Source organism: Dunckerocampus dactyliophorus, chromosome 5 (assembly GCF_027744805.1).
Source record: "Dunckerocampus dactyliophorus isolate RoL2022-P2 chromosome 5, RoL_Ddac_1.1, whole genome shotgun sequence".
Classification (NCBI taxonomy): Eukaryota; Metazoa; Chordata; class Actinopteri; order Syngnathiformes; family Syngnathidae; genus Dunckerocampus; species Dunckerocampus dactyliophorus.
The window spans coordinates 11,739,068-11,750,443 of record NC_072823.1 but is presented as its reverse complement, the minus strand read 5'-3'; the positions used below and the strand labels follow the sequence as shown (position 1 = coordinate 11,750,443).

Sequence of the window (11,376 nt, the reverse complement as noted above, 5' to 3'; positions counted from 1 at the left end):
CTCATTATATTATTAGCAAAATATTAGTATAAATTTGAAATTTTGAAATTGCGGTGGTTTGTCGAATTTGTTCAAATATTGTTTGATGTTATTGAAATTAGCGTAGAGTATTCTGCTATTGAATAATCTGCTAAATTAATAATCATTTATTCATACCATTCTCCACATCCAGTCGTGTCACGTCAATGTGGTGATAGGTTTCCAATGCCAGATCCCCTTGTTGAGCAGTCCTTTGTACTGCAGTGTTGCTGTTCTCTAGCCAACATCATTCTATGTTTTCATGTAGTGTCTTTAATTTACCTGACAGTCAAGTCAATGAGATGTTTCATATTTGTACAGTTCCTTTACGTTCTTTAATGGCAGTTTGGTTTCTTCTTTGACAAATAGTCTCTGCGGTGGACACAGCGGACCAGAGTGGGATGCAGTGATGTAAACCTTCTGTTTCTGAGAAGACCATTTTTGTATAGAATAGTATGAGATTCACTAATATGTGTTTTCCTGCCACAGGGATATATGTAAATACCGGCTCATCTCTCTGTTGGGACTTCACTTTTTGGATTCTCAGGGCATTCAATCGATCGCAAATGTACTGTTCAGGTTGTCTGAGAAGATGTTTCGCATCTCATCCAAGCAGGCTTCATCAGCTCATGCTCAAAGTCTTGGTGGGACACACACCAGTCAGACTACATAGGACAGCTGTAGTCTGAGAGCCTGGTACAAGTTCCAATCTATTTAACCTCTAAGAGGAGGAGGTAGGTCCAGACAGGAATGGTTGGCTCTTTAGTGGCGTCAAATGACAATCGCTAGGATACAATGGAGTGGGGCCTCTGCCCGCCAACGATGGTCGTTTGGGTGGTATCACCTTCGTTAGCATATCCAATTCAGATGTAATGGTAATGGGCCTATCTGAAACCAACCACCTTGGTTTCAGATGGGTCATGACTTCAGGCTAATTGGAGACTGATCCTAACCTATCAGCGAGGTTACGCTCCAGCTCACCCATGACTCTAACGACGACAAGCATTATACAAATGGATTAGTGGAATCATTCAGAACTGGCGACCATCTCTCCAACCTCTCCCCCAAATGTCAGCTTGGCTTCAACTCACCCATAACCCTGAGCAGGATAATGTTAAAAAAATAAAATAAATAAAACAATTAATGAATGACTAGGCTCCAGCATACCCGCAACCCTAGCGAGGATAAGCGGCATAGAAGATGCATGGATGGATGGATTAATGAATGACTTAAATAAATGAAGAAGTGCTTGTATTGTTGTACTGTAAAATGGCTCACTGATGGTTTTCCCCCCCAAATTGATTCAATAGAAATACAAAGAAAAGAACATGGTTAAAATGTATAAAATATTTATGACACCTCATGACAGAGCTTTGGATAATCCACATTCAGAGCACACAATAAAATACACGAACAAAGAAATGCAGATATATGCAACAAAACTTTTTGGTATTTCGTAAATTCCAACTCGACCCGATTCACATGAAACACTACAACTAGTTACAATCAAAGCAAAAGAGATGAACAAAAATGACTATATAAAGCAGTGGGAATATAAAAAGTAAACATCATGACTTTCACACACAAAAAAACAAGATACATGTCATAATTATGTAACAAATGTCATCACGCTAGTGCCGTAAAAAGAAATAGTTTTCCACACTCTTACAATCTTTAAATGGTGACGAATACCTGCAAGATTCAAAGTAACACACAAATAGGGGAATTTAAAGCTAGACAATGATGTAACGTGACTTTGACTCTGTCAATTATTTCTCATCCAAGCTCTGTGAAGAGCATATTCCAGGTTGCCGTGACACAGCCAACCAATACATAGGTAGCCCTCTGTTTGTTTAATGCGAATAATCATACTGTACTGTATAATCCATGTGAACGTGACTGATTGTACCACATAGTGCAAAACACCCTTGAATGGCATGTCTTAAAGGCCCCCCCTCAATACCCTATTCTATTTTCCTTGTCTTGATTGGTTGTCGCTACATAACGCATGACCCATTGGTGTTTGGAGAAACAATAAAATAAGCACACACAATTTCTCTTTTGGCATTTCGACCTCCTTTTCCATTTCCTCCTCCTTTTCTGTCCAGCAAGGTCAACTTTGGTCTCAGAAAACATCAGGTTTCGGCATTTGGAGTTAACAGACCATCACTGTTTTAGGAAGCCCTGGCTATTCATTCTATTGTTGCACGTCTCATTTTTGCCTTTGTTCTTGTCAACAACTTACTAAAATCAGTGTGTTGTTCCACACATATGAAACCAGAGACAACATTTTGTATGACTCCATACAAAACTTTCAATAAACAAAATCTGTTCTCTAATTAAAAAAAAAAAATCTGATACAGTTCCTTTTCAATTCAATCAAAGACCCAGATTCCAATACCTTGATAAAGTATATTATGTTTTTAAGATACTGCAATTGTAAGTGATGATGAAATTCAACACGTCTTTCCAGCTGATTGTATTGCAAGTGAAAGGATAAAAGCTCTTCTCTCTTCCTCTTCCCTTCTTTCCTTTACTGTTCATCTTCGTCAGCGCATCTTGTGGTCCACATCAGTGTTGGCCATGTTTGAGCCAGGGCTGGGGTCCTGCTGTCTTCTGGACTGGGAGGGAGGGATGGACGGATGAAAGGGAGGATGGGAAATGAGGAAAATAAAGAGTGGTTGAGTGATAGAGTGAAGCAGGATGGAAGATATGTTAAGGATAGTAAAACAGAGAAAAGATAATACAGTAAGTACAGGTGATCAAATATCAGCATATTGAACATGAATAATCTGACTAGAAAACTAAAAACTAGACTAGAAAATCAAGTACAGGTCTATATTTAAATCACATATTCACATACATTTATAGTGTCTTTGCAGAGGACCAAGTCAATTTATAGATTCGTGCACATGCATTTTAATTTTCTCCTGACATGTGTTTAAGAGATGCACTCAATCTATGCATTGATCAATATGACCCACCCTTGAATGATAGAAGCAAATTATAGAAATTGTCTTTTGTAGGAACTGCTATGGTTGTCTCTCGCCTCATCGTGCTTCGAATTTCACGGCTTCACTCTGTCACGGTTTTGCAAGATTAATTCATGAGCTAATGATTTGATTTAATGAATTAATTTGCCTATTGTCCGCACGGTGGTCTAGTGGTTAGCACGTTGACCAACACAGTAACAGCTTGGAGATCGGGAAGACCTGGGTTTGATTCTCCCCTGGGCATTTCTGTATGGAGTTTGCATGTTCTCCCTGTGTGGTTTTCTCCGGGTACTCTGGCTTCCTCCCACATTCCAAAAACATGCAAGTGAGGTTAATTGCCGACTCTAAATTGTCCATAGGTATGAATGTGAGTGTGAATGGTTGTTTGTCTATATGTGCCCTGCGATTGGCTGGCGACCAGTCCAGGGTGTACCCCGCCTGTTGCCCGAAGTCAGCTGGGATAGGCTCCAGCATGCCCCCGCGACCCTAATGAGGAGAAGCGGCATAGAAAATGGATGGATGGATGAATTTGCCTATTATCAGGCAAAAAAGGTGCACGTTTAAGACATTTTTATGTATTTTTGGCGTAAATTAAGCATTTTCAAGCATGAACACGAGTAAATGAAATAAAAGACATTCAGAAAACGCACTGATAAGACGTTATGTGGTACTTTGGTCACGAGATGTCAGTAATGTTACATTAGCCAGTGCAAGAAGTCCCAGAAGTAAAAAAAGAAACAAGAAGGAACTCTCCCAATGCTAACATGAAGGAGGGATGACGGCTGACTACTATGATGTATGATGTACTACTATATATGAGTATGCCATTCAGAAAACATAAAATCAGTTACATACCGTTCTTTAGTGTTTACATTTGTGACAATAGAACATTTTAAAAAAATCAGATTAGATTACTAAACCCATAACATGAAATGTCAACAACTGGGGATTATAGGGGTGTTATTTAGAGGGCTAGAGGGCTCTAATAATGGTAAAAAAAAAGTAGTTAGAATATCATAAACAGGTTTTCTGTGCTCTAACTACAAAAATATTCCATTTATTAATATTGAATCCTACTTTGTGGAAATTCACTTACTGCAATCGGGCCGGGAACCGATTAACCGCGCTAAACGAGGGACGACTGTACAGTGTTAAAGTGAAACATCCAAAGTCTACTCTCTCGTGGTTGTAAAAAGCATTTCTGAAAAAACTTGGCGACGGAATTGTCTTCGTGTGTCATCGAGCATCTAAAGTGTTTTTTTTGTTGAAAGCAAAGAATGGTGAAGACCTGTGACACAGGAAAGATACATTTATTTCGCCGCACGGTGGCCGAGTTCGCATATTGGCCACACAGTCAGGAGACCGGGAAGACCAGGGTTTGAATCTCTGTTTGGGCATCTCTGTGTGTGAAGTTTGCATGTTCTCCCCGTGCGTGTGTGGGTTTTCTCCGGGTACTCTGGTGTCCTCCCACATTCCAAAAACATGCATGTTAGGTTAATTGGAGATCTAAATTGTCCGTAGGTATGAATGTGAGTTAGTCAGCATACCCCTGCGACCCTAATTAGGATAAGCGGCATAGAAAATGGAGGGATGGAAGGTTGAGCAGCACGTCCTGCAGGGGAAAGGAAGCACTTCTACAAAGCACCAGTAGAGGATGCAAGAGAGCTTTTTAGCTTTGTGTGGCTGTCTGACCTTGATAACCCCCCCCTGCCAAGCACACACACACACACACACATACATACAGTGTACATTGGTCATTAGAAGTTACTGGTATAAACATCCAAAGCATTTTATATCAGCTAACACGCAGCATGCCCTATTCCTTCTGTAAAAATCCCATACTGACAGGGTTGTCTTATTCTTGCAATTTTTCGGTGTATTTATATAAAAGAAAATGCGTCAGAAGCACTGGTCTCTCTCCCCCCTCTGCATGTGGCAGAGGTCTGTGGATGTGCACAATGGTGCTATTTAAAAGTATCTTTTAGAAGCTTTTCATGAAAGCTGAGGTGGTAGAAATAACAGAATATAAAAATAACAAACGTATTCAACCCAGCAGACGGCATTTTGGTTTGGAATATTTGAGTTATGTCACAAAAGCTGCCCAATTATGTCCATACTCTACGCCATACTTAAGTCTTTATTGTACAGCCTTTCGTCTGTAGTATCAAACCTCATGTGTGAATGTGCGTTACGATGCAAATTGTAAGATAACGGTGATCAGTAAAGCAGTCATCAAACAATTGTCAAGCATCTAAAAAAAACAGTTATTATTTCACTCATAGCAAAAACATTTTATTAGTTTTATTTTTCCAAAAACAAGGCCTAAAAAAGGTGGGTTGTTTAATATTCGGGTACTTTTGATTATATGTTTACACTTAAGTGTTACCTGAGATAAGTGGGAAAGGGGTTGGTAGAGAAAGAAGAGATGGGTGAGAAATTGGGAAGCAAGGAGCACTTCTTTAAGGTCGCGTCCTCAAGAACTTACAATGACTTACAGTAATAGCCAAGTATCACACAGTCACATGCACATGCACGTACATTATGTCATGGTACAATTTTATCTCCAGTTTGACCAACTCCACTATGATATCGTGTGAGTTGTGCTGTGTTCAACAAGGTCTGTGTTGCCTCACGTACGTGCAGTACTTGCACTGTGGGAATTATCCCAGTCTTACTGGATCCAAAACAAGGACTGTGCTGCTCTAAAAGGCAACAAAGTTCAGTTTTTACTTGGTCTAGTTATAGACTGATATTTATTTCGGAGTGAGTTTTTGATCAAAACTATTTACTCAACAGTATTTTACTGTGTGATGTTTGTCTTTGCAGCAGGGATAGGTTTTATCATAAGGGCAAGAGAGCTTTTTATATTGATCCACACACAAATTGAAGCCTGCTGGGCCAAGGAGGAGGCTGCTTAACCACAACTCAATACTGAAGAAGTGTATGTGTAGTTGTGTAGCAGTTTTGCTGTGTCTGCAAGTTTGTGCATGCATACACTTGAACAATATGAACGTGAGCCGAAGCAGAGGGGGTTAATGTCGATCAATACTAATGATATATTAATGCTTTCTTGCCCAGATTATCATTCACCAACAAATTCTCTTTCTGCTGAGCTCTCTGGAAAGAAGTAGGTGTGTGTGGTGTGTGCATGTGTGTGTTTGTGTACTTTGCAATCGACTGCATCTACCCATCATTTTTACAGGTACCTTTTGACCTTGAATGAGTGGAAAAACCCTGCTTTTGGATAGAAGCTGTATTTTAGCTGTTATTTTTTCGCAGGTAATTGTATGCATGAGGGTTGCCTCTAAAATGTTCATTATGTACTTTTTAAAAACATCTTTAAATATGTTTATGTCACAAATCTCCACATTCCACCTGAACAGTACCTGCCTGTCATGTTTCTCTTATCTCTGCTTTGTGTTTTTTCCATAGTTGCCATAGAGTGACGCCAGTTACAACAGTTCTTTGTGTCATTATCTGTCAGCAATATACAATAGAATGGATGGGACCACAGCGTGGATCTGTGCAGCTCACCAGGAACACCACATTGCTTCTCAGAGCACATCTGCACTCGGTGCAGCTTCTCCCCCCTTCTCCCTCCACTCATCACCTTGTTCACCAACAACAGCCTCAATAAAGGTAAAAGTGATGTTAAATGTTCATTTTTTCCATTTCATTAATCATTGATATGTATTTGTCTTTTTTCCTGCATGTTAAACTATAATAACTATCTATAGAATTTGTTTTTTGTTCATATTTCTGGGTGTCTGGAATGGATTGGATTTATATTATTACTTATGGGAAAAATGTCTTCATTTTTCATATGATGAAATGATGAAAACCGAGGTTCCACTGTATATTAACATGCTTCTTAAACTGACATACTGTTCTCCAACAAACTCTGCTACAAATTAGCAAACTCTAAAAAGGTTGTGTGTGTCTGTTGTGCAAAAGAACTATAAACTATTTATGAAAATTGTCAGGTTTTCAAACACACACAATCAAAAACATGACTTCCTGGACATAACTAACAAAATATTAACTTTGCTGCTCCGAAAATGTAACAAAACTACAAATAAAACTTAGAACATTGCAACTCCCAGGAATAACATGCAGCTTAACTCAGGGCACAGCCTCAACCTCCTACGTCCAAATGCGAATTAAAACAATTTTCTCTGCGAAATATAATGCAGAGTCTATGTCCTCTTGAGAGGCTTTCAGGGGTAAGCAATGGCAATTCTATTGATTTAGCGGGAGACACTAGTTTTCTTCTTCTCAGTGCCTCAGGGAAGAAATTTGAGATCACTTAGATGAAAAGTGACCTTCAAAAATGTCTGTCTTTGTCTCTTTGTTGTTTGCTCAACTGATCTCTGTAGCTGCTTAGTTCCTTCCTTTTCATACTTTCTAGTTACTGTGGGGACATGAGCATCAAGTTGGTTGCGTTTTTATCAGCTAGTCTTGAATCCTGCAAGCCATTGAACACAGTAAAAGTATACTGAAGCGTGTAGTCGTAGTGTGATAGTAACCTTTTTAACACAGTCCAGACGTACTACATACTGTACATTGAAATGCATGCATATTGACAGGCACACAAATACCCCACATAAACACACAACATTAGTATTGGAAAAACACACACATGCACACACACGGATTCCCACCAAAACACGGCGGTTTAGTGCATGACAGTGTGATAGATGTGAGAAACGAAGGACACAGACCCTGTTGTTTCCTGCTGGCTGTCTGTCTGTCATCAGTCCCAGATTTTAGAAACCACAGGGTCCTAGAAAATAAACAATTTGGGGTTCAATTGTAGTACGTCAACTTACCATTGATTCCACCAAAGCCTTGATGGGAAAGTACGTTTGCACTTAGTTGAATACATTTGTTAGGCTCAAACCTGCTGCATGAACACAACTATAGAACTTGAGACAATAAAAATATGAAGTAAATTATTTCTGATGAATGTTGAGAGAGGTAAACATTCTCTTTCGATGCTTTTGGGACACCTGACAAAAAACACTGTCAATCCTAAGCAACTCATCAACTGATCAAATTTGTGGTCATACTGATCATGCACTAAACCTATGACTCAGTTCTGTCTGGAGCAAAAATACGATTAAATATATATGTAGCAAAACACACTCCACAGATCCTGAAAGGAAAGCTGCACTTTCTTAACAAATTTTGCCCATCATCCACAAAAGTTATGTGACACATGAACACGTCTTTCTCTTTTCTGTGCGTTCTAAAGATATACAAACAGCTAAAAAGGAGGCTAAAAAAATTCCAAAAAGCGCCAACAATGTGACGTGCATATTAACCAAGCTACTGCGACATTGTTATTATTATTATTAACATTGTTACGCCGAACAAACTACGTTACTGGCGTATTGTCACCTTGCCACACCACACCGGCTGGCCACTAGCCGGCTAGCTTCAATGCACACTTGCCTGCAGCGCGTCAGAGCTGTGCTCACCAGAAGGTAACGCTACTCGCTCACAACGCGTTGCTCACAACCCCTCAGGCCAAATGGAACGCTACATATTGGAGCTGCTGCCACTCCTGTGGTGTTTTTGCTTTTGGAACGTTTGGAAACGTGAACTCTAGGCGTAGCATTCGTTTCTATGTTGCTATGTGAAATCAATGCACCCAGGAAGGAAGTTCCGGTAATGCTTAAAATGACCAAAATACGGCAAAATACCATAGGTAATACATGGTATCATGAAGGTGCCTGTTACTACACGATAAAGCCTTGTTGGAGGTTTTTGAAAGTGTTTTCATAGCGGGCTTTGTAGGCGGAATGGGTGTGTACCATTACGTGCATTAATTACCTGCCTCTTTTTGAGCTGTTTTATATCTTTAGCACACACATAAAATAGAAAGACATATGTGTTATGTCTCACATAAGGATTGTGGATGATGGACAAAATTCCCCCCCCCCAAAATTGCAGTTTTCCTTTAAGATGCCCCAAGTCCTAAGCCAAGCAAATGTGTGTATACGTGAAATAATTCACACAAAACATAAATCATGTTTCTTGTCATAATAAGCTATTTTCTCAATGAGTTACCATAAAAATAATTATTTGTATATTTAAAATATATATATTTATTATAGATGTATAACATTTCCAGATGGATAGGTCCACAAACCCCAAATTTCACTTTTATTTTGTGTAAACGGTAGATTAATAGAGACATGCATTTAAATGTGCAACCTTTTAATCACGTTTCAACTTTTTTTTTTCTGGCATACTTTACATTTCTGGGAGCGTGTATACAGGGTGTGTCCTGTAAACACTGCAATACTTGTTGCTGTTCCAGCTCTCTTCCTGCAACCAATAGTGTGGTAGAGCAGTAACATAATGGACTTCAGTTAGTAACTTTGGGCAATTTTTATTCAAAGGTTTGCTTATTAAAACGTTGTAATATTCTGTAAATGTTTATACCTTTAAAAGCACGGGTAACACCACCGTGTATTTTAATATTACATTATTATTATTTCATGCAGACATTTTTTTTTATTATTCCTCTGTTTTTAGACTTTTACCGTTATATCTTTCTCACCATTATCATGAGCGATTTTCTCAAAACAGGTCATTTGTATTTATTAACAATTATTACTGTGAAAGGTTTGTCCAATGACAGACTGGACATTACTGCCACCCTAAGGTGTTTGGTGGTAGAGGTCTTCATTTGTATCCACTGCTCAGCTTCTAAAATAATACAGCTCATTGAGTCCTCTGCCAGCAGTATGTACACTTCAGCATTAATAAAAAGATATTTTCGCACTTTGTGTGGCTCTCCATTTGCTTTAAATTTAGGTGTCACCTTCAAGGTTAGTGTGGGAAAACAAAGATTCAAAGATTCAAATGTGCACCCTCGCAGTTTATCATCATCTCCTGTCTCATGTCATATTATGGAGAAGGGAGGATGAACACACTAGCAATTAACAAGAAAGCAGATTTACTAACTCAGTTGCGAACACGTTTGGAATGCAATAACCTTTTTCCTTACAACAGACGCTCTTAACGATGGATCTTGTTTCAACTGAAGGTACATAATTGCAAAATCTTAGATGATACTTTAAGATCCCCATCTCACCTCGAGGTCCTCTCTGTGTGATCGCTCTCGCTCTTCAAAGTCTCTGGTTCTGCGTCGAGCCTCTTCAAAGGCTGCCTGGGCCAGAGCGTCCTCATGCTAAACACACATATGGAGGAAATGATGTTGACTTTTACAGTTGTTACTGTTGAATTTTGAGGAATTAAGGTCAAACTTATTTTATTGGAACTTAATTAAGAAAATAACTCAAGATATTAGGGGTGTGATGGTACTCCATAATCACGGTTGGGCACACACGTTGGATTTGATGTCATGGAACAGAATACAAAACAGCTTTCAGGATTTAAAAAAAAAAAAATATATATATATATATATGAAAAGTTTCCAACAACGCAGGGCTCATAATAACACAGTTAAAGTGTAGTGTGACTAAAATGTCCTGCTACTATTAAAGAGACTAGCTTTAGGCAAACATTTTCAGACATGTGTGTTATCTTTTAACTTGTTTTAAATTTTCTTTGGAGCTACATGCAAATACATATAAATATATACTGTATAACTATTAAATTTATCTTTCTGTCAGTAAAATACAGTAAAATGGGCATATTTCTGTGAGTGGCAAATCGGTGCTTAATCATGCCAAGTCCCTCACCACATCACGGTCCCAACTTTGCGGCTTCACTCTATCACGGTTTTTCAAACATATATTAATATATCATGCTGTTTCGTGGTTGAATACGGCCTATTAGAAAAAAAAAAGTATATTAATTTATATTAATATACTTAGTATACTTATACTTAGTATTAATATATTTAGTATATTTTTTTTTTGCCTAAATTAAGTATTTTAAAGCATAAAAATGGCTAAATACAAATAATAATAGAAATACAAGGAATTAAGACGACACATTCAAATTGTGAATGTAGTATTCTACATTGGTCACTAGGTGTCAGTAATTGGGGAGGTGAGTTACTGCCCTCCACACACCCGGAACACATTTAATGTGACACACATGAGCACGAGTCTTATTTTCTCTGATTACATCTAATACAGGAATGTAAAGGTGGCTATATGAGTATTATTTCATGTCTAGAGTGCTCTAATAATGTTAAAAAACATATTTGGAAGATTGTTAACAGGTTTTCTATGCCATAACTACAAAAATATTTATTTTAAAAAGAAGGAATCTTACTTTGCGAAAATGAACTTATCATGGTCGGGTATGGAACCAATTAACCGCAGTAAACGAGGGATTACTGGATTTGTTTATTGATTTGCGGTTACCTTGTGGAAAATCGGTG

At 38.4% G+C, this 11,376-nt stretch overlaps 1 protein-coding gene across 2 annotated transcripts in view; it reads right to left on the bottom strand.

Annotated features, from left to right (window-relative positions):
- Positions 1 to 1,347: 1,347 nt before the first annotated feature.
- Positions 1,348 to 11,376, bottom strand: part of cbfb (core-binding factor subunit beta) — a 28,913-nt gene continuing 18,884 nt past the window's right edge. Inside the window, exons 5-7 of one of the 2 annotated variants that reach the window (XM_054777487.1) lie at positions 10,117 to 10,212; positions 7,733 to 7,794; positions 1,348 to 2,639 (exon numbers count right to left, since the gene is read on the bottom strand). In XM_054777487.1, the coding sequence (XP_054633462.1) occupies positions 7,765 to 7,794; positions 10,117 to 10,212 (126 nt within the window). In that variant the 3' untranslated portion in view covers positions 1,348 to 2,639; positions 7,733 to 7,764. The remainder of the gene's footprint in view (positions 2,640 to 7,732; positions 7,795 to 10,116; positions 10,213 to 11,376) is intronic. The other variant, XM_054777488.1, reaches the window with a different exon arrangement.